The 24,636-nt window shown below is 36.5% G+C and overlaps 2 protein-coding genes across 3 annotated transcripts in view; one reads left to right on the top strand and one right to left on the bottom strand.

Annotated features, from left to right (window-relative positions):
* The window catches only part of igdcc3 (immunoglobulin superfamily, DCC subclass, member 3), an 82,201-nt gene extending 79,437 nt beyond the window's left edge, over window positions 1–2,764 (bottom strand). Inside the window, exon 1 of the mRNA XM_038283876.1 lies at window positions 2,389–2,764. Coding sequence (XP_038139804.1) covers window positions 2,389–2,455 — 67 coding nt within the window. The 5' untranslated portion in view covers window positions 2,456–2,764. The remainder of the gene's footprint in view (window positions 1–2,388) is intronic.
* Window positions 2,765–12,325: 9,561 nt separating this feature from the next.
* The window catches only part of LOC119782773 (anoctamin-5-like), a 35,733-nt gene continuing 23,422 nt past the window's right edge, over window positions 12,326–24,636 (top strand). The window contains exons 1-2 of one of the 2 annotated variants that reach the window (XM_038283907.1): window positions 12,326–12,627; window positions 20,378–20,422. In XM_038283907.1, coding sequence (XP_038139835.1) covers window positions 12,552–12,627; window positions 20,378–20,422 — 121 coding nt within the window. In that variant the 5' untranslated portion in view covers window positions 12,326–12,551. The remainder of the gene's footprint in view (window positions 12,628–20,377; window positions 20,423–24,636) is intronic. The other variant, XM_038283908.1, reaches the window with a different exon arrangement.

The raw sequence follows: 24,636 nt of genomic DNA on the forward strand, positions 1-24,636 counted from the left end.
CCAAGTTATTCCTGCAACACTGTTTACCTGGACTAGGACAAAATTGCAAATGAATGAAGTTTTAGTTGTGTTAGCTACCTGAACATCTCAAAACCCCCTTTATAGTTAATCATCACCAAGAAAAGTGGGATCATCTCAATAATGAAAGAACACTACTTTGTTTTATTGCAATGACTTGTTGTTTACTCTTAGCAAGAATGTTTACTTTTTAAATCTTTCATACAATTTCCCACAACCATTTAACAAACATTGAGGTATTTTTGAGATATGTTTTTGGTATTTAAAAATGTTCAATCGGTTTTACCATTTTTATGCATTTATTTGTTTGTACAGTACTTTGAGCTGTATTAAATTTGTTACTGTGACCAAATAATGCGCTAAAGCAGCTCCTTTATTGCCGCTTGGTAAACGTGGCTACTGCTTTTCCTTATCCAAACAATTCTAAGTATCAGAGTGAAGTACTTTTTAGAAACATAAGGCACGTTGGCTGCTTATATGCTGTTGTCAACAACTTGGTTAATGGTGCATTCCTAAAGCATAACTTTGATTAAAGCTGCAAAGTGAATACAATCATCACAGCAATGTCAGTGTTTGCAGAGTTAGAATCACAAAGAATTACTTTAAAGCAGCTTGAGGGCACATTTCTAGTGTACGGCATCCGTGTCTTGCATGCAGATAATAGATTAGGTCACTGAAATGAGCTCTTAGACAGGACTCTGTCCTTTGCGCTGGGACTCTAAGAAATATCCCAATTAGATATGCTTTAGAATTGACTTTATGAAGGTTTAAGGATTATAAAAATATTACATGTGAGCAGCTTTGGTATACAGTAGATAGATGCTGAAGCTGGGAGGAGTAATGGCTGTACGTACACATTGTGTACATACTGTACCCTTTACCCTTTATAGTGATTCCTCTCAAGTGCACTGTTACCTAAAGCCTATAATCTAAGAGCGATTGTGACTAAACACATATTCATTGTTTGATTGCACAATATTGGCCAAAAATTTGTTATTCTACTGTAAGTATGGAATAAAAATGGGTGAAAACAGGTGTCCGTCTCAGCAAATGTAATCACTGTATATAAAATACTGTTATATTAAATAAGGCCTTTGTTAAAGTCACATCACTAAGCAACCTCATTCTTAAGATCTTAAGCAATATTTTGGGAACCATAACAACCATGAGCTTAAGTGAGAACCATAAGGAGTTATTATGATGGTATTTTCTCAAATCCTTGCATCTCTAATTAGTTAGTGAGCAAAACTTCTCATCATGAGATCATTCTAGTGATTTCCTGTATATTTGTTCTGACTTTTTATTCCTACACGATGGAAGGTGGATATAAAAGATAAAGCTTATTTCTGCCTTATCAACACTGCTTAAAATGCCATAAAACCTCCTTTATCTCACCCTAATCTACTCTCTGAGGCAGAGGAGCACTTGAAAGAGCTTAATTTCTTCAATGCACTGAGCAGATTGGAGCTGCATCCATCACAGAGCTGAGTGTGTGTTTCTGACAGTTTTTGTTCCCAGTCCTCGGAGCGAGCGAACATGTTATGAACCAGTAGTCTCTATGATTCCAGCGGGGCCCTTTGTGGGTTCCTGTGTGGTATGCTTTGCAAATACTCCATACACTCTGCAGCCTTTTGAATTAGGGGCCCCCACATAGAGAGAGAAAGTGACTGTCATAGGGAACAAAGCGATGGAGGAGAAAATTTGAAAGGGAGTAGAGAGACAGCCTTGACATTTAATCTGTACAAATATTCTCCCCAGCAGGCAATAACCACAGTCTTTTAATCTATTCTCTGAGCAATAACCGCTGTCATTTCACCCAGCCATGGGGCAGTGTTCTCCAATGACTGTCCGGTCAATAAATCCATCTACTTTTGAAATTCCCCTGATGTGAAACAAACATCCCAGCTCAGAAATCACATTTTTAAAGGTAAAGACACAAAATCAGCCACAACTGACTGTTCTGCCTGCTTTGATTGTGCAGAATCTGTAGCTGAGGTACAAACAAAAAGCACATGTTGGAGACTCCTCCATGCATGTTTGTTATTGTGCCAACACAAGGAGATGGGCGCATAAATACCTGATTAGGGGTTTGAGTTCATTTATATGAATTACTAAGAAGTTATGCAAAAGAAAAAATAATCATAAATCAGCCAGAAACACAAATTAAGATCTCAGCTCCTGGATTTACGATGAAATTTGCAGACAGTAAAGAACAGGACAGCAGCCAAGTTCAGGGTTACGCTGCGTGCGGAACACGCTCCGTTTCCAGCGGGTAGTATGCTCTGTGCAGGCTGGCAGCAAAAGCTTATCACATGCACACACAAAACAATAACAAAAAAACGTTGCAATAATCAGGTTTGTTCTCCTTACCGATTAAAGCATTTAAAAGGATTCCCAAAAAGCAGGAAACAAGGCTTCGGCGCCGTGTGGATGCCATTTAAAAAATAGAACAGAAATATTCCAGCAAAAGAATACGGCTTTAAATGGAGAGGAGGGAGGGGAAGAAGCGGGTTTTCAAAAAAAGACAAAAACAAAAATAAATTGAAAGTCCCAGCTTTAACTAGGGCATGCTCCGACCAACCAATCTGCTGCTCAGGGGCTCACACGGCTCCAAGACGCTCAGCCATTTTACGCGTCTAGGAAACAGTCTATCAGCATCCTACAGCCTCTGTTCAAACGATCTGCTGGATCCTAAGCGCTGCTGTGCTGGCTGTGGGTCTCTCTCTTCTCACTGCTTTCTCTCTGACACCCCCCCACCCCCCAGCAGCAGACACAAACACAAAATCCGGATCTGCTCCTGGAACAAAAGGACCGATTGCTCAATGTTTCCACTCAATGTTGGGAAAATCTGCAGAAACAGAATAATGTCTCAATTTCCCACAATGAAAAAAAGCGTCTGCATTTAAATAGAGGGACTGAGATAAGATATTATTGAAAAAAAAAAAAAGAATAATAATTGATTAAGTGGCATGCACAGCCCTGCTTTAAATAAAACAAAAAGAGGAAAGATTTATAGATTTTAAGCAACAAAAACACATTAATTGGAATTGCGTTTGACGTCTTTCCATATGCAGCCTCTTGTATCTTAATTATGTAAAATTTGTAATGAAATAGTTAAATGTGTCAGGTGCATGTTTCATTTAAAGTTCACGGTTTAGCACATGTGAACCTGACACGAGAAATTAATCCTGAGGACCTCTGGGACTCTGTTGCTGCACTCTACCGCCATCTGCTGGACAGACCACACATCCTAGGCATTTAACGGAAAGAACAATGGCATTATTGTGTAATAAATGATGTAGCAAACGAAGCATCTACTATCTTGTCTAAACGGTTTCTCGCTGATATATTAACATAAATAACTAATTAAAGTTTTTTTTTATCACCCTAGCTGATAATGCTGGAAATACCATGACATTGAGCATTTACTTTAGATCAAATGCTATGTTATGTTCTCCAAAAGACTACAGAAAGAGAAAGAATATTGAAAAGAAAATAACACAGTATGCAATTTTTTATCATGAAATTAGATTTTTAATTTTTACAATAAGTAGCTACATGGGAACAAGTGAAAAATTCTTCAGAAAAAGTGTGTGTCTCTGGTTTTATTTCTGCAGTTAACTGCAATCGTTTCATTTGTTAACTTTTTTGAAGTTTTATAGCTTTTTATTAAGGCTTTTATTAACAAATTACGGTAGCTGAGGGTTGCAAACTCTGTACGTACACATGATCATGAAGCAAATTAAAAAAATTCCTGAAAACATGAAAATGAAACCATCCATCCATTCTCTTCCACTTATCTGGGGTTGGGTCGTGGGACCATCCATCCATCCATCCATCCATCCATCCATCCATCCATCCATCCATCCATCCATCCATCCATCCATCCATCCATCCATCAAATATTAACAGGATGCTATCCAGAGGACCTCTGGAAGGAGTAAAGAAAAGGTAAGTTTTCTTTATCATTCAAAAAAAAACACTTAGTATTTGATCTTCAAAGATCTGAATAGGTGCAAAATTTCACATGCATTTTTTTAGTAGACCAATGTGCAATAAGCAGGTAATCAGCAAGGTTTGTTGCATAAATGTTAAAACATACAATTTGGTTCCATGCATTATGTTCTATAGGCAGTTTGAAAGAGACCATGAGAGAAAGATTAGGTTTAAAGCTATAGTAGTTGGAGGTAATAATAATAGTCATTTAAAAAAAAGATAATGCTAAGTAATATTTATACCTAGTGGACCTCGTAGCCTATCGCAAAATGCTCCAAACAAAAATAACACAAATCGCACACAATTATGTTTTACTATATTGAGAAAGAAATGCAGGCTCTTTTAATATTCTATTTTTTCAATAAACATTCCACAGGTTCACCTGTTTTAAGAAATGCAAACACACAAAAAATCAGGCCTTTGATCCCATATCCTCCCGTTCATGCTTTTACAAAGAACATAAATTAAACAATGATCATCTCCCCCTAGTGGTCTGGAGCACTTCCATTATGAGGCATTGTTTGCAGTTTTTGTTTTACTTGCATTTGTTTGGTGTGATAATGTGTTTACATCATTTGCACAAGGTTTTGTGTTTGCAGGGCGTTTCCACTTTACCTTTTTCTATTTTCGGTGCTCTAGCATTTTTATCTTTGCATCTGTTTATTTGTGTTAGTAATAAAGTCATTTTTTGTTTATGATAAACTTTTTTAATATGCTGTTAAACTATGTATTTGCACAGCTTTTGCACCTGATGGCCACCATATCAAATACTCAGTTATTTAAGTAATTGTTACTAAAATATCTGACTTTTTCCCCCCATTATTTCTAGATTTTAGACTTTGATGATATCCACTGCTAGGTCGTATCCAGTCTTATGTTAACCAAATCTGAGCTTTTTATTATTGGTGTTGATCACTTGGTTTACCACAGATTCTCCAATATTTTGATATGATGTTTTTTTTTTTTTTTTTTTTAGCTCCTGACTTCTAAAACAGTGCTCTTCGCTGTTGAAAAAAAAAGGCAGATTGGAAGCACATTTGTCCCAAACAGTTAACAGCATGTGGAGATCATTTTGATCCTGCTCATTATTTGATCATTTAAGAAGTATTTTTTCTTGGATGTTGTGGAAGAATAATAGATTTTGAGATGGCTAAAAATGTTTCCATGCAGGACCACTATTGCTAGCACAAAAAGATGATTCATTTAAACATCTTTGCCCATAATTATCAATATAACTCAGCTTATTAGATTAAAGAAGTGATTTCAGCTGGGCTCTTCCACGGCTTCACTTATACTTTTGATATGACTCGGCTCCCAGGGCTCCCAGGGCAGAGATATAGAAATGTCGTTTTTTGTTATAAAACAAGTTTTTTAAATCAAACATTTATGCAAAGAAACTTAAATATATTTGCATTAAGAAACACTTAATACATTCTACATTTGTAAGCTGTTCTGTAAATAGTGAAGGCATAGACTCAAACTTGAAAATACTATAGGCAATCTTTATGCCATTACTTTGATAGCATGGTCACCTTGGACTATAAAATATGACATTTTTATGTTTTAACGTCCTGTGTTGAACTATTAACATTTATTTGAATGAACCACCAAAGGAACCCTACTAGACTGAACCATCTAACCCTACATGTGGTAATTAAGAAGAGCCCCACCTCATTACAAGATGGTGTTGCTTAGACACAGATAATTAGTTTAACCAGAGATGCCTTAGGGCATCTACTGCTACACTTTGCAGGGGGTCTTTTATGCATGATAAGTAATTTCTACATGTACTGTCCATCTGTAATTTAAAAAGTTTGAAAATGAAGCATCTTTCATTTCTATATTGCTGTCTTTGCAACATACTTGGGTTCTTGAACTAATTGGGGTGAAACAAACGAATAACAGCAGGATGCTTCATGATCTTTGAAAACCTATTATTAATTGGGGGGTGTGGGATTTGTGACCTTCATTAAGTCATATTTATTTATTATCAGCTATAAACAGCAGCTGGGATTTAGGTGTTAACCCTAGTAATTGACATTGCTGGTGTTTATTTAAGCCGTTGGCCCATGCAGTCAATTTAAGTTGAATTCTTTGAATACAGTTGACAGTTGAAGTGCAATCCCCAAGGTTATCCAAAAGTTTGATTTTATTGTAGGAGGTTTAAAAATTTCACAGGAAGAATGAATGATATCAAAAGAACTATATAAAACACAGAACATGACAGCAGAATTTAGATGCTTATTCTGTCTATTTACCTGGCCTGTAATTTAAGTAACTAATAAGTAACAAAAACAACAGTAGTTAATACTATAACTAAAGTGGTATTTTATGGCCATAGGTTTACAATTTTCAGAATTAAATAGTTCCTAGGGTGTGTTTCAGTAACTACAAGTTTTATACACACTAGTAAACATTTCCAATTGGATAAACTATATTGTTTCTGTTTTAGAATAGATTAATTAATATCATCAGTAGTATTTGCTTAGTACCAGAATAAGGAGAAATGATCATGGTTTTTGCAACAAAGCTACCACAATAGAAGTTTTAGTCTATTTCTTGTTTCTGAGCCGGGTTATTAGCTCAGCTGTGGTAATAAATGTCCTACTGGATACCTATCCCTAATAAATACCCACTGTAATTGCCTTGCTCATTTTTAAGCAACTTTGTAAGTAATATAGCTGTATTATTATTGTTGTTGTCCATTAGCATGCTGTCCATTCAGTCGACGCCTTAAGACCATAATGTCTTACCTTATACTGCTTCTATTTTTCAAGTGCTCCAAGCTCTCCAACACCCACACAGCATGCTTTGCCTATGCTTGCTTTTCAGGACTGTGTTTTCCTTTCTGTCACTTTTCCTTTCTTCTTTCTACAATGGTTGCAAATATACAGCAGGGTAAAAATTATTATGATTAAACTGATATGAGCACAACAAGAAATTTGAGGGTGGAAATGATGAGAGCACATTAGAAATGGATCACAAACCTGTCTCAGTTACAACACAACACCGACGATTTTTACCGATTGTTGTAGTTTAAAAACAAATCATATCAAATACTAAGGAAATGTATGTAGAATTCCCTTATTTAAAAAAAACAGGCAAACATAAAGCATATACAAATAAGAAAATATCTGTTTTTTTCTTGCCTTGAGGAAATAGAAAGTCTTGTCAATACTAACTGACTTATGACAGAAAAACATTCAGTCTGATTCAATATAGACCATTGAGAAAAGAGGTCATGCAATGGAAAGTTACAAGTGAGATAAAGATCTCTTACTTAATGGACTCTGCCTGTGGAAAGAGCTCCAAGTTTCTAGAATTTAGCTCAAAAGTCACTTTTGAAAAAAAAAAAAACTGTACTTGAAATGGCTTGCAGCCAAATCTGTAGAGTTATGGAGGACACACTAACCATATTTCTTTTTTCAGCTATTATTACTCTTGTATACCACTAATATAAGCACTATATTGCCAAAAGTTTACGCTCACTTGCCTTTGGCTCGGAAAATGAACTTAATAGACATCCCTATTCTAATCCATAGGGGTTGAACATGACGTTGTTCCACCCTCTGCAGCTAAAGAACAGCTTCAATTTTTCTGGGAAAGTTGTCCACAATGTTTAGGAGTGTGTTAATAGTGTTTTTTTGACCATTCTACCAGAAGCAGGTGTTGGATGAGAAGGCCTGGCTCCAGTGGTTATAATAGGATCAGAGGTTTAAGAGTACTTAGCACCCATAGAGTTGTCTGGCCAGGGATGATAAACTTCACTGTTTTCTACATACATTTTCTATATTTTTCAAACTTGCGCATTGCCTTTTACCAATTACTAACTCTATCATTCACCAATGAATCGTATCGGACTTTTGCCAAATACTCGACAAGCAAAGCAGAGAGCAGCATTTTCTAAGAAAAATATTCCAACCATTTAAAGCCTTTGAATCAGTTTTCATGAAAGGCTCTTTTTGTGCCAAACTAAGTGAGTGGGAACTAGGATGGTTCTAACTGTTTAGGACCAGTAGACTCCCCTAAATCAATAGGCAGATTTTGATATTCTTTGCTTAGGTGGCTGGTCTGTCTTGCCCTGTTTCTCCTGTTCTTCTCTTTCCCTGGTCTGCTCTGTCTAATCTCCATGTTCTTTTTTTCCTTGTGTAGAAAAATTAAGCAAGTGGTAAAGCATAAAGATGATGGAAATGCAAAAAAGCTGTCTTGTTTAGGCAGAAGTCCACTGATATGTTAAGTGTATGGGTGCTTCTAGAAAGCATTTAATATGGGATGATTATCGAAACAATGTGTTTCAGATTTACTAAGAGATATAGACATTGATTTGGGCTACTCTTACATCAATCTGGCTCTTTTCCTGTTTTTTTTTTTTTTTTTACAAAAAAAAATCTTGTGTCCATGATGAAGTTGTCAACAGACTCATATGGACACTCTTAGCTTTGTCTTCATGACTTGAGGGGATTTTTTTTTAACTTGCATTAATTTTATGTAATGTAAAAAAAAATGTCCTTTATTGTCCCACAATGGGGAAATTCACTCTCTACATGTAACCCCTCTCCTTGAGGAGCAGGGGGCTGCCATTGTGTGGCGCCCGGGGAACAGTGTGGGGTCATAAGTTTTTTTCAGGAACCCAGAGTGGAGGCTGCTGGGATCGAACTGGATACTTGCACAAGTGCACTGCTCTAGGCACTAGGCCAACATATCCCTAAACCTAATCCTTTGGTATCGATGACGTGAAAAATAATAACGGTAACTCCATTGAAATGATTCAAAACTAAAGTAACGAGCCAATTTTTTAAAATGTAAGGAGTAGAAAGTACAGATATTTGTGTAAAAATGTAAGGAGTAGAAGTAAAAAGGCGCCATAAAAATAAGTAGTAAAGTAAAGTAAAAATATCAGAAAAATCTACTTGAGTACTTCGTTACTTCCCATCTCTGGATGCGCTTCAGAAGCTGAAGATGCTAGAGTTGGAAAAATGTAACTTTTGCTGCTCGATGCGCCACATCAAGCAATCAGTGGAGCTGATCTGGAGCTGGCAGGGAGACAGACAAATTGCTTCTCATTCAGATCGCTATGATCACTCCTCTGAAACAGTTTATCTAAATGCCTAGCATTTATTAAAGTACCTGCTGGCCAAATATGTTCGATTTTATTATTCTGGGGCCTGCAGTTTGGATAAATATGTGAAAAACACCTTCCAGCCACTGTTAACACTAGCCGAAAACCACGTAGAGGCAAGAGGCTGCTGTTTAACTGGGTTCCTAGTCACAAAGCTTCAACGGTGTACGGGGGTTTGAGAGGCCCCGACAGAAAAATATTTGAAGACAGGATGGTAATCTGGATAATCTGACTGCACAGACAATGTTTTCAGGTGGACTTTCTCACTTAAAAATAGATTCAAACTACATTTACCCACTGATCACAGCAAATATAGCTCCCATTGTTACAGGCAAAGAAAGGATAGGGTAGCTCGCCCAACGTGTCTTAGACTCACTTTTTCACCACGCAGCCAGAGCAGCAAAGATGCTTGTACAAGTATCAAAAATGAAGCCGCACACACATTATTGCTGCTGTTGCTGCTTGCGGTCTGAACGTAGTGTTAGTCCTAAACCTAACCCCAACTCAAAGACCAGAACGTTACTGCATGGAGTCTATTTGAATGTCCCCATAGGTATCTGTAATGGCATGTAGGATTTTTTACAAAATACTTCCCAATTGTAGGTAAAACAACACCATACACACAGGGGAATTGATAATGTTAATAGTCATACAGTTAGCTTCTCATTATTAGCACTTTTCTAAACACATGCATTTAACAGGAGCTAGCTTCTCTCATTCCTGTTTAAAGCACAGTGGTACTGAACACCTGTAAGATTAGCTAACACCTAAATTAAAACTCATATAAAGAGTAACCTGCGTTTAAGCTCAGCAAACATAAACACTGGTAATCATAGTAGTGTGTTGGTATTAAGTATAAGTTGAGCACTGTGTAACATATCCTGGTTAAAGCTGGACACTAATACCACTATCGCAGGTCAGTCACTCATAAATAAGCCCAAAGTTCTTCAGAGAGCTCACACTGTCTCCCTTCCAGAGTCCTGGAATGATGGATCGAACCATTTCAAAGGTGCAATAGGGTAACATATTTCTTTTTAAACCAAGTGCTGCAACTTGTTTACACTTTTTTAGTTCATTTGTGTTTGCTTTTTATTTCAAAAAATGCATATTGTATAAAAAACACTTCAGACTTTAGGGTTGCTTTGATTAATTATAGGAGCGCTTCAACACCCACAGAAATTGGGTAAAAACACATATGCTTGGTTCTCAGTTTCCACTCTAATTCCTCCTAAACTTTGTGCAGACCAAACAAGTTCATCCACACCAGACTCTTCCATCCATGTCTTTATGGACCTTGCTTTGTGTTCTGGTGCAAAGTCATGTTTGAAGATTAAGTGGTCAGCTCCAAACAGTTAGTGAGCCCCATAAATGTTAGGAGCATGGAATTGTCCAAAATGTCCTTTTATGCTACAGCATTCAGAGTTCTTTTTTTATCATAAATAAGGGGCCAGGACCAGCTCCTGATAAAAACAACCCCATACAATAATCCTGTCTCCACCAAACTTCACCCTTTGCACATTGCAGTCAGATAAGTACACTGAACCCAGACTCATCCATCAGATTTCCAGATGGAGAAGCTCGATTAGCCACTACAGAAAACTCCACTGTCTCCACTGTTCAGATGTCCAGCAGCGTTGTGTTTTCCCCCCTGGTGTCTGATGCTTTCTATTGCACTTTTTGATGTATGGCTTGTATGCAGTTACCATGGACCATGGAACCCTATCTTCTGAAGCTTTCTGTTCTTCTGTGCGTTCAGCATCTGCTGACCCCACTCAGACAGTTTACGTTACCTACCACTTTGTGGCTGAGTTGTTGCCATCCCCAAACACTTCCATTTTCTTATGATACAGCTGACAGATGACTGTGGAATGTTTAGGAGAAACGACATTGTACCACTGGGTTTGTTGCACAGGTGGCCTTCTATCACAGTTTGATGCTGGAATTCATGGAGTTCCTGAGAACTCTCTGAATTCTTTCACAAATTTTTGTAACAGAAGTCCTGCATCCTGTTCTTGGTGGGTGATTTTGTACACCTATGGCTAAGGAAGTGATTGAAACAAATGATTCCACTTTGGATGTATGAGTAAATGCTTTGACAATACAGTGTATGTCTCCAGGTATTTTGCTAGCCTTTTGTGATTTATTTTGTTAGTTAGTTTGTTTTCTTAGCTATAAACAGTATGCATAGACCAGTGCCTCTGTGAATAATAGTTTCTCTTTCCTGTGACCATGTGGTCAAAGCAGCTGGATGGTTATCAAGGTCCAGCTCTAAATGTCCTCATTTTTTGCAAAATTGCCTCAAATTATTAGACAGATGATTTTACTTGGCTTAATTGAATAAGAATGTTTTAAAATAACTTTAAATTTGACTAAATTCTGCTTTACTGCATATGAGCTGGCAGTTCAATTTCGTAAAAGAGCCTTTAAGGTGATTTCTTGAAGACTGGTGTACTCGTACTCTTGACTTTAAAGTAGGCCTAGTCAAAAAAAACCAAACAAAAAAAAAAAACATTAGGATTTCCTTTTAGGGCTGCTCAGTGGCCAATGTGTAGCAATGCTGCCTTGCAGCAAGAAGGTTCTGGGTTCGATTCCTGGCCTTGTGTCTTTCTGCATGGAGTTTGCATGTTCTCCCTGAGCATGCGTGGGTTCTCTTTGGGTACTCCAGCTTCCTCCCACAGTCCAAAAAAGTGACTGTTAGGTTAATTCTCCTTCGGTGTGTGTGAATTGTTGTATGTCCTGGTTGTCTCTGTGTTACCCTGCGATGGACTAGCGACCTGTCCAGAGTGCACCCCGCCTCTCGCCCATTGACTACTGGAGATAGGCACCAGCACCCCTCGCGACCCCAATCGGGACAAGCGTGTCAGATAATGAATGGGTGGATTTCCTTTTATCTCTATTTTCGAAACAAAATGCAACAACTTGAGTTACTCAGAAACTGCCACTAGATGGCGAAATTGGAATGAAATCCTAAACCTTGCTGTCTGCTCTTCTTTGATTTAAACGATTACGCAGGTAAGCATCTTAGAATGCCCTGATGCACAAAATCAACATTAAAACAGAACAGTCTGATGCAAGCATTTTTACACACAGAAACACAGACTGTTAAAAGGAGAAGAAAAAAACATCTTAACACATTTTTGCCAATGGAAAAAACGGGGCATCGCCACTCCCCTTTATGCGCGCCTGGTCTGCGCGCGCGTATGTTAGCGCAGCAGGGTACAGTTTCACTGACAGTCAGTCATATCCACCTATTATCACCCATCCATCTGATCAGACTCCCGCATATCAGCGTCTTATCCATGCCTGTTTCTTGCCAGGTGGGTTCTTCATTGATAAGTGGGGAACGGTGACATCCTCACTGGCCTTCCTGCTTTCCTGAGAAGGTGAAGCAGCCTTCTTATTATCACCGTTAGCCGCTATGAGACGACTAACGGGAAAGGCGAAGGAGGAAACTTTGATCGAGCTGCACAGCGCCTCGGATTCTCAGCTCACAGGTAATAACACAAACATACCGCCACTGCCCCTCATAAAATCGCAGATATATCGTGTTTGATCTAATTAAAACGGAAACATTTGCGAATAAGGCTGCCATGCTTCCTCCTCATCAGATGAAGCAGCGCATACAGTATAAGCTGCATGCTGCAGTAGTAATCACCAACCTACTACTGAGCTGTATTTGCTCCTATGTTAACATGAGGATGCCTCATTATATAAACATTGAACAGAACATTCCTATACAATATATTATTAATTTGAAATTGATTTATTTCCCAAAAAAAGAAAGGTTAAATAAAAAAAATATATACTCAGAGATCAACAAGTAGGTACACATGTTTTAATGAGACTGAACTTTTCCCAGACAGGGTGGTACTTGTGTTAAAGCATGTTCATTTTACATGAAGCCACCTTCCTTATTAATTTATGTTCAGCCCTGTTATAGTTTTGTTTTATTAAAGCTATCAATTACAACAGTGCGTTCAAAACCTTTGTTAAGGATCACTGTGGTCAAGTGGGTCAAAGGACCCATTTGATCTCTGCTTTAAACAAAGTTGCAAAAAGGGCAACATAACTTAGAAAGATCTGCTGACAAATATGTACGTTTCCTTCCTAAAAGAACTGCATGTTTCCAACATCATTGCCTAATCCAAGGTAGTCAGTGGATTTAGATGAATTATTAATGATAAAATATTTATGGATTTATCTATGTTTATGTTTTTCCAGACATTCGTGTAGTTGACTTACCGTACTAGATTATTAGATAATTTAGATAAACACTGACAGAAGTCTGTCAGTTACTATCAGTCAAGATTAAACAGAACCTCTGATTTCTTGTGATCTGTAAATGTGATAACTGACCGCTGGATTTTAGTTTGTCATCAAAAACAGGGAAGTCATTACGTTTGAGATGTTGAAACTTCATGAATCTTTTGTAAAGTATGAATCAAACTGACAATGGAGAAGAGAAACTGTAATCTAAGAAATGTTACTAAGAATTTTAACAATTTAAGCCATAAAAGCAGATTAGTTTGATTAAAGGAATATACATATGTGAAGCACTTAACCTTTTGATTTGATAACAGTTTTTATCCAAATTTTAAAGTCTCAACATAATTCTACTGCATGATTTTTACTGGTAGATTAAACTCAAAATCTAGGTTGCTAGGACACAAAAGTTGTGTCTTGGCAAATTTCAATTTCAAATTAGCTTTCATTCAGATAAGCTGAGTGATAAGTGAGAGGAAAAGTATGACACAAGGAGAAAATTAAAATAAAACCGCTGAAACGTTCCTATTCCTTTTAGGCTGCTCCAAAATTCTTGATATTTTAATGATAATGCACCGATACAGTGTTGTGCTCTATGACAGGCATCCCCAACCTTGGTCCTCGAGGGCCGCTGTCCTGCAGGTTTTAGAGGTTTCCTTACTCCAGCACAGCTGATTTTAATTGAAAGCTGATTAACAGGCTTTTGGTCTACTGCAATCATTATAATCAGCTGTGCTAAAGCAGGGAAACCTCTAAAACCTGCAGGACAGCGGGCCTCGAGGACTGAGGTTGGGGATGCCTGCTGTATGGGCTCAACTCATGCACGGACAGATCACTACTGCCTCTCTGCATTTGGGTCCTCAAAGCCTCCACCCCAATTGTGCCACTAGTGCTGCTTTAAGGTGGAATTTCAAAATATGTGACCAGCAGAGCTGCTAAACATATCTGTGCAATTTCCTTGAGGTACTTAATAATACCTTGTTGCATTCAATGTAATGTCAATGTAAACCAAATTCTCTTTACCTTTGTTGTTCAAACAACCCAAACACACCGAATGGTGTAATATTGATCATCCATTCGACCTTTCTTGCTGCTGCTTCGGAAGATGCAGCATTGATGGTTTTGGCCTTATTTCACTAATAGCTTTCTTCTGGTAACACATGCATCCATTTTCTTCTACAAGTGCCTCCTTACTACGTACCTTAAAGCAACTATACTGTTTTTTTTTTTTTTTTATTTAAAGTGGGGAAGGTTAGCTTTAAAGCCCATTTGAACCAGTGTGTATTAACTTGTTTGTACATTATTAGTGTACAAATAAAGATTTTTTAAAGATTTTTTTAAATAATGGTTTCAACTACCAATACTTGTTAAGAGCAGAAATGTTAATTATCATTAATTTTCTTAGACAGGAAAAAAGGAAAGCATTCACTGTAATGTGGTTTTTTACTCAAACAGTGGTATTCATTGAGGTTAATTTGAGGACTAGCTTCAATAAATCTTGATTGTAGATTGTAGAAACTGATTCAGCTATTAAAGAAAATTAATGTTTTTTTAATGTAATAATTCCATATCTTTCCAGTATTAGGAGCCCTAAATTTATACTTTGCGATTTTTTCTTGGAATGCATTATGGTTAATGTTTTGTGTTTTGTTTTTCTTACTAAATTTACTTTTTTTGAAATGATTAAATATTATTGGTATTTCATATTAATTTGGAATATTTGTATATTTAGCTATTGTGGTTTAAGGATGCATATGTGTCACTTTTTAAAGATGATGCATCATGGGAGTTTTGTGTTTGTATATCTCACAGAGTGGAGCCAAATGTTTTTTTGACCTCTGTCGCCCTTTTATTTTGTATGTATGTTCAGCACCACTTTATTCTATCTACTCTCTTAAACGTTTTTAAATGCAATAACATCTTAGTGGATTTCTTGGATGAATCATCTGAACAACTTGTGTTTGGAAAAGTTAAGGACGCAGCGAGTCAGGCCGGCTCCACTTATTTTTGAACCCTACAGCGGTTATATAGATGTAGGTAGATATAGAAGAATATGCAAGCCATAGTTGAGGTATTTTTTTCTTTGTTAGTCCCATTGGCATGATAAACTATAATAACATCCCCAGAAGGATTCAGGTTTTACTTCTATGGTTTCTCTAGAATCTCAGTAAATGTCCACATAAGCTCTGCATTAAAGGTCAGCATGAAATATACAAAACAAAGAAACTGTATTCCAAGCTCCCCTGAGGAATCACTTGATATTCAGGCAGCACAATCAACTCCTAACTCAATATTTCACATTTTATTTACCATCCATCTAATGGTGTAATTGCTAGTAGAAAGAGGTTTTTCAATTATTGTGAGTGAGCTGTGAGGTAATAAACTATTCTTGCTGTGCAGAGGCTTTGTTAAGGCTCTTATCAGGACTACCCTTCAGGAACGTGTCCAAAGGGTAAACACAGAAGAGAGGAAAGCCTCTATCTTCATGTTTATTTCTAGTGTGTTACCTTGTTCACAGCTGTCCAAACAGTGATTCATAGACAATCATGACTATATACTTGTTACACAGTGTACTGACTAGTGAGCACTTAATTAACTGGGGTATTATTCTGGTAAATCGTACATAGATAACTATTTTAACTTGATGTCACCCAAATTGAAATATTAATAAACTCAAAGGCTTTTTATGTTACAGTCCCAGATTTATTGCACCATCATGAAGTGAAATACATTAAGTGGCCTTCTTCTTCAGGTGATTCTGACCATTTGTTATTTACAGTAGGCTACAAGCTTTATATTCATTTGAGGTGATCTCATGTGGTGTATATCACATAGACCATGACGTGATCTTGTCAGAGGTGAAGCAGAGTACAGGAGTTGCTATGGAAACTGGACTTGTAATCGCATTATCCCATTAGACAGAGGTACGATATAAGATGAGACAGCAAAAGGAACCAAATCCCATCTGCTTAGGCAACCACAGATAAAAGGTCTGGATTATCTGGTTAGATTTTCGACTTGAGTAAAAGAAATATAATCCAAGGGTTAGGAAATGTAATCCAAACTAATTTAATGGTTTTTCGGTTTCTAGATTTACCACAGTCATTAATACAGATTAAGTAGACCCTAATAGTGTGCATCGGTTTCAAGTTTAACCACGGTTTTGAAAAGTCAAGCATTTATCATAATCTGATTACTCTAAAAACTATGTAAAAAAAAATTATCCTAGAAACCGACTGAACTGAAAACCCAAAGAGGGTACCATCTTTTTTGAAGCTGCATGAAGTTCTTAGATTGGCAATATCGTGACCTCATGTTCAGTTTTTAGAAAATATTAATATTATTAATAGTTATTAAAAGAAAGAAAACAAAACATTCAGAAATGGTGGATTAGGGAAACCATTTATATGTCATGCAGAAAACAGGTGTAACATTTTCATGTATATTTCCTTCTACATTAATTAAGTCCTTCTTCAATGCATAGTGCCATGCAGGCAAGCCACTTACTGTTCCTCTAAGGTGGATTCAAAACCCAAGTTTGTTTGCAACTGGCTTTAAATACTTCTCGATGTAGTTTGCTGAAGAGCTCAGTGACACCTTTTATTTTTGACATTGCCTCAGCAGTGTAGTTAAAGGACAAGTCCTTCCTGAAAATAAATCATAATTATATACTTGTTATAAAACCTGTTAGAGGGAATGATGATTGAAGGATGAAATACTTAGAAATCTCCTAACAATCAGCTGTTCTTACTTTAGACAAAGCAGTGCACCAACAATAGTAGATGACATGTGTCTTCAAATCATCACTGTGGAAACTTCATAGTAGCTACACCTGTGTGTGCAAAATTTCCCCGATCCGATCTAAACCTTGGTTGATCGAAGATTCAAAATCTTTCTTTACATGGACATTAAATAAGTTATCCGATCATGACTTTTGTATACCTGCAACAAGGGTTCGATCCGATTAAATAATTTAAATATGCATGGAAATGTCAAATTTGAATGAAAAATGGCAAAAAAAGATATATACTGACATCTCACACATCAAATGTGGACATTATTTTACTTCAGAAAAAACAGTTCTCTCTTTCTTGACAAAATTTCTTTCCAATCATATAAGATTAGAATCATCACTGACATGTTTACATGAAGCATTTTGGATCTTATCAGGCCTTCAATCTGATTATTTACATCCATGTAACCAGGACCTACTGGACCTCCAGGAACTCCTGATGTCTCTGGTTTAATACAAGGAACCTGATAGTTGTAAAGCAAAATCATGGATTCAGCTGTTTGTAATGACTCTTAAAGCATTGAATAAAGCTGCAGCCGACACTTCATGAATCTCTAAAAAAAAAAAAGTCTGGAATGGGCAATACTTAGACTTAGACAGACTTTATTGTCATTTTGTACACACAGAGTGTATTCAAAAATAAATTTAGTTTATCCCAGCTCTCAAGGCATTTCCATTTCTAAAGCTGCAGTAGTCATAAAATGTAAATACTAGTGTTGGACCGATGCCGATACCAGTATCGGACGGGGCGCCGATACTGCCCTAAAATGGTGGTATCGTATCGGCAAGTACCAACAAATAGAGCACCGATACCATTTTGAGAGCCATAAGTTTATTCAACTATTGTCACCCACTCCTGGTAGGCAATACAAAGTTCTACTGGATTCACTTTGTATTAGAGTTTTTCCTGCTTCACAAAGGTAGGCAGCAGCTTAACAAAGCCATGATGGCAATTATTTTACATTATTATGGTATCGGTATCGGCCAGGTATCGGGTATCGGTATCGGGGCCAGAAAATGGCATCGGCGCAACACTAGTAAATACTTCACATTGCATGTGCCAGTTTCTTTCAACTAAACATTATTATTCACAACACTCTGTGAACAACCAGACACAAAAGACTTTTTGCTTGACAATTATTTATTCCATATGCAACTTCCACTTTGTTTTGTTGGCTATTGCAAGACAATACCATTATTTATGTTAAAAATATCTGTAAATATGACTTTACAATACACTTAGTGTTGGATTTTTATTTACTGTAAATTACAGCCCTTCAAATGAACACCCATCCATCCATTTTCTGACACGCTTAATCCCAAGTGGGGTCGTGAGTGGTGCTGGTGCCCATCTCGATGGGCGAGAGGCGGGGTACACCCTGGAAAAGTCGCCAGTCCATCGCAGGGCAACACAGAGGCAAACAACCATTCCTGCACATACTCACACCTAAGGAGAATTCAGAGAAGCCAATTAATCTAACAGTCATCTTTGTGGACTGTGGGAGGAAGCCGAAGTACCCGGAGAAAACCCACGCATACTCAGGGAGAACATGCATACTCCATGCAGAAAAAGAATCGAACCCATGGCCTTCTTGCTGCAAGGCAGCAGTGCTACCCACCGCGCCACTGAGCAGCCCTCAAATTTTATTACTAAATTTATAAATGACTTTTACTTTTTGAAAAGAATGACTACATAAAAACAAAAGAAACATTTCAGTGACATTTTATATTTATTTTGATTCAGCATTCGGATCCATTTACCCTTAGGTCAGATCCTATTCCATTGTTTATATCTAACTTGAATTGTTTGCTTTGGATTTATTGCTAAAAGGCTATCACATTAAAGGCCGCTAAAGTGTGTTTTTATTTATCTGTCAACATAGAAAGCCTTGAATCCTGCAGCAAAAACATGTCTGGTCCAGAGCAGCTCTTTCCTCTTGTAGTAACCAACTAAAAGCAGAAGGATTCTGCTGAATTCTTGCAATTACTTTAGACGTGTGATTTAAGGTTTGTGTCATAGGTTGTGTAAACCTGTTTTGTTACAATGCTTTTTCTTCAGATGCTCCCTGACTCATGTTAGAGCTATATTGTGATGCATGAAGATGGTATTCTATCCTTTCTATTGTTAACCTCCTCTGTTTCTGAATAAGTCAAGATGTCAAATAATATCCTGATGATAAGACAGGAAACAATTTTTTATGTGGTTCAACCAGGATGCATTATTTAGACTGCTTCCATTATTTTTTATTTTTTTGCGTATTTATCAAAGTTTTATCCATTCTTAAGGGTTAAGATCTCTACTGTTACCTATTGCACTGCCAGCGAGTATACATCTGCATATTTTAAACCTCCAATCATACTAACTACTAACCTTACTAATTTAAATAAATGTCTTTTTGACTTGAGACATTTATCTAACTTTCCTTGTGAACTCAGTAAGAAGGCATAGCAGGAAACGTGGTGTGTGAGATAGAGATGATGTCTTGTCAGAGAAGACACGGGACTGGGTTGAAACTCAGGATGTGGTGGCTTCGCTTTGACACATGGCACTGCACGTCTGCTAGACTATCAGGACTTACTGGTTGTCATAAGTGTTTGAATATAAACATGCTTGTTTGAATGTAAACACTTATGACTTGTGGCCTTTTTAGTGGTTTCAATATCATTTAAGAAACAGAAATCATTTTCGTTTTTGTTTTATGTTTATTCAAACTAAAAAAAAAAATCTATTCCTTATTGATATATGCTTTCCTGCACTTCATGCTCCTGTTAGACCATTTGGGATTAGTTAAAGCCCTGCTTAGATTGAAGTTGTAGAGCAACATGTGACATGTATTCCCATCTCCCCTTGAGAGAAGTAGCCTATAATGTTATCTGTCATCTGTTGCTGTGATTACTTAAACCACATGTATTGTTGTGCAAAGAATTATGACTCTGAGGCCATAAAAAAGGAACAGCTGGTTTGAGTGAAGTAAGCCGGTAGGCCTAGTGCTTTTTATGAATAACAGACACCTACATATCTAGCCTGAGTCATAATGAAAAATGTTGGTACCCACTCAGATGTACACAACATGCTCTAAAGTGAATAAAAGTGCTTATCAGATGCTTTTTAAACTAAAATTTTAATGGAAAGGTACCTTTTCCAGTTTAATACTACTTCCTAACTCCTTTCTATCTATTCTTTGAAGATGGTCCTGCTGTGCTGACTGCATTCAGGATAAACTTACCCTCAGGTACGGCTGATTGGAGGCTTTATGTCATGCGTTACTGTTTGTTCTATTGCCATCACACATTGTCGTTTTGCCTTCTATGCTCCGTTGACACGTCTTGCTGAACTCTCATCTTTGTCGGCCTTATTGCTCTCTTTTGATGCCTTATTTCAAAGACATTTAGGTCACGGAGATACAGATATCTGCATGTATGCCTGCTTTATATCAGCCTCCATAATTTAGCAACTAGTTGTATCAGGTCATCTGTCCTCTGTTTGCTTGTGCTGCCTGCTGTATTTACAGCTAAATAAACCATGCATGAACACTCACACCCAAACTTAAAGTACAATTTCCAGTAATTGCTTGATTTAATAATAAACCATGATTAGCTTGACCATGCACCCAGCCGGATTTAAGCATCCTGCAATAGTACAGTGCTCTTCATAACATTGCAATCCTGTCTTTATATTCTTAATAGTCTTCAAGACAAAAATCCTGTGTTCTTTTTGTCAAACATTAAACATTTAAATAAAAGCACAAGAATAGATGTTCTTTAATCTTAAGCACAAGAAAAGTCATAAGTTCTGCATTTATTACTTTTTTTACAGTTAAAAACAAAAATGTAAGGGTTCAATGAAATTATTTATAAGTGTGGCTGTTTACCTTATAGTATATAGTTTCACCACTGCTATGAACCCACATTGCAATGTTTATTTCCATAGAAATTGTTTAATTTCACAAATTCATGTGATGTAGACTGATAAATATATATTAACATCAACATGCAACTTTAACTATAGAACAAGTTTAACTGGAGGCAACCAGACTTCAGCTCTGATTTTCTGAAAACCATGCATTAACTATTCACTAGTCTTTGTCAATCCTAGGGCCTAACACAGATCTAATATTACACCAGCTGTGTTCTCAATATCAACAATAACTTAGAGAAGAAGATTTAATCTCTGATTTTTTTCCCTACTAAATCTGATTAATCATTTTATTTTTCTAAATTCCGTTTCATAAAAAATGCCATATATTGCTTAATATAGGTGACAACAAAATTCAAGCTGTGAAACATGCTTGCAAAATAACCAGGTCTTACAAGAAACACTGAAAATGCCTTTGAGTTTTTAGTTGTGAGTAGACATCTAGAAACAAACTGTTAATATTGTAAAATTCTGAATTTATATAATATCATAACACAAAAGTTTCATATAATTTTATTTTATATGCCTGGTTATGACATGGCTTTATGTATAAAGATGCAAAAACAAAACAACCAATAAAGCATTTGCTCGTTCGACTTTTGAATCACTGCTTTGGTTCAGACAACATCTAGATTTGCTGCAGTCATTCTAGCTTTTACAAAATCAGGAGCATTAAATAGAAATTTCAGATGTATTTTCTTTTACATTCCTCAATAATACGTATATAACTGTCAACTTACTGAGAATAATTATATTCTTAACCACTACAATGAGATGTGCAGATCCTGCAGCTCATTTGTTTCGCACCAGTTTCTCTCATCCACATTATATCGATCTACATTACCCCCTGAAAAAGTTTCCTAATGTCCTCCTGAAAACTGTGGTAATTTCTTTCTCATTTGTCAACATTTGCCATAATGAGCTGCAGCAGATATACTTCTTGCAGAATAACACAGCTTGAGGTAAAAACATAATCCTGTTCAATGCATGTGCTTGCAATGGAAGTTGGCAAAACCCACTATAGAACACAGTCCGTATCACGTGAACAGAAAGACCAACAGATGACTCTATACGTAACAGTTCTATTTTACTTTTTTAATAAGGTTAAATGCATGAATAAGAATATAACCTGAATCACTAAGCGAGGCCAGTGGCAGATGAGAGGCTACAAAACATGGAAAATCTACAACATGCAAAGAGGATCAACCTTATAAAAAATGAGCCAGAGCAACATGATCAAAGAATTTATGAGAGAGAGAAATGACTAACAACAATTCGGACTTAAATAATTAGAAAGAAGCTGTACAATCTGAGCAAAACAATCAGTGGAATAGAAAATATGGAAGCACAGAGGGGAAAAATGTAAATAAAATATAATTAATATAATTGAATCAGTCAATACTTCTAAGTAATTGATGTGATATTTAACATTATTCTAAATTGCAGATGTACCATGGGAGTACATGGCCATGTAAATACAGCAGTTGCTGTAATGAGAGTCAGAAGGCTGTGAATTTGAACAATTCTTGTGTGTTCGTTTAAGTGTAACAGTAAAAAACAAGGAAGTTAAAACTGAAAGTTGTTGACAGTCTTGCTGAATATTTATTTCAATAATTAAGCTGCTGCTGCACTGAATCAGTTCTGATGCTATATGTGCTAAAATGTAAAATGAAACCACTAAGTATGGGACCAAAGATACCGCATTACATTTTGCTCCGCTATGGTTCTACTCAGAGGCTTGATGGATTTGCTTATGCTGACCACAGCCACTTCATTCAGTGCAGCAAATCAGCTCCCTGTTGTTGTAATTTATATCCTGGCACAAGTGACCTGCTCTGAAAATCCACTGTAGAACTCTTCCACTGAAGTCTTAAATAATTCAGAGTGATTTAAGAGTTTGCTGATTACGATTATACTCTTATCACTCTGGCTCTTTTAGTGAATCTGATGTAACATTTTTGTTATTCATATTATTTCATACATTGTAAAAATAACAACTTTAATTGAAGATTTCAAGATTGAGCCAGGATTTTGGAAAAACAAAAATAAAAAATTAAAAATGTTAACAGTTATAAGTGTTCATCTCTTTTTTACTCTAAAAGTAAGATTTACTCTAATTGGAATAAAGTTTATTCCAAATTCTGACTTTGCTTACCATTGAATTTACATTTTTTAGTGTTACATGACCGCCCAGGGATAAATTGATAGAAGCAAGGCTGCTGTAGACAGGCAACACCATCAATGCAGGATAATCATCATCCCCAAGGATTCGAATCATCAACCCTCAGGGGTCGTCTGCAGGACAAAGTTTTGCAGCCTACATTACATCCTGCATTAGTTACTGTGCAGGATGCACATGCATCTGAATAGATAAGAGTTCACAGATAGGTTTGAATTCTAGGAAAAACTCTACTAATTGTTTTTGTTAAAAACTGACACAAAATATATTGTTTCTTGATTTTAACTCAGTAGATTTACACCTGCTCTTTGAATTAAGTAACTCCTGCAAAGGTGAATTCGACTAAACAAGTGTAACTTGCGACACTGCAACACCAATACTGTAACACTTATCATTATGCTGTGAAATCAATCCTGATAACAGCCATAATTTGAAAAGAGATTTGAAGTGGAGTCGGGGTATTCTGCTCTTTATTTTCGTTTATGATCTTTGTATACGACGTGAAATAAAAGAGTAAATTAGTGTTTTGCTTTGGGTCTGGGATTAGCTCTTGGTCTGAGAAGCACTGAATGAAGTCGTTTCAGCAGAACCCGTATTGATCTTTAATTAGTTAATAACCTGAGCCTTTGGTGGAAGGAATCTCTTCAGAAAATAGATCCAAAAACGACATATTTTGAGTGGAAGAACAAGACATTTGATAAATTAAAAAATAACTCTTCATGCTGTTTTTTTTTTAAGTGAAGGGCCCAACATTTAACTGGAAATTTGTTTATAACAAGAACAAGAGAGAAACAATAATGAGAGAACCACACATAATAGAAGCAAATCATACAAGTATTAAAAAATGAGACACTAAAAACAATTTAAACCAAGTATGAAAGAAACCATGAAACAGAAAAGCCCTAAAAAACTGAGAAATTCATGGATCCCTGGGTACCTTTCAATACTTTAACAACACATTCTGCATTAACCTGTGTTTCATAGTTTGTTTAACCTTTTAACAAAAATTGTGTTTCATTTTTTGTTGCTTCTTTGCCAGTAATCCCTTGACATAAAGGTTTTAATCTCCATGAAATTACATCCAGTTGATAAATAAACAAATGGGTGATAGAAAAATAGCAATCTTGACACTGTGTGATTTCCCTGTTAATGGAGCTCTAATGCTGAGTGGTAATGTCTTTCCAATTACTGACCTTTCAGATGAAACAAATTACACTATAGATCTTATTTTTACAGCTCTTTTGCAACAATAATATGCTTTTAGCTCACTAACTCTGAGAGTGACACATTTATCTGTCCAGATCTTTATCTGAGACTACCTAGTTCATTCTAATACCCACAGACTATAGCTC

This window comes from Cyprinodon tularosa, unplaced genomic scaffold (assembly GCF_016077235.1).
Source record: "Cyprinodon tularosa strain WSP-4 unplaced genomic scaffold, ASM1607723v1 ctg197, whole genome shotgun sequence".
Lineage (NCBI taxonomy): Eukaryota > Metazoa > Chordata > Actinopteri > Cyprinodontiformes > Cyprinodontidae > Cyprinodon > Cyprinodon tularosa.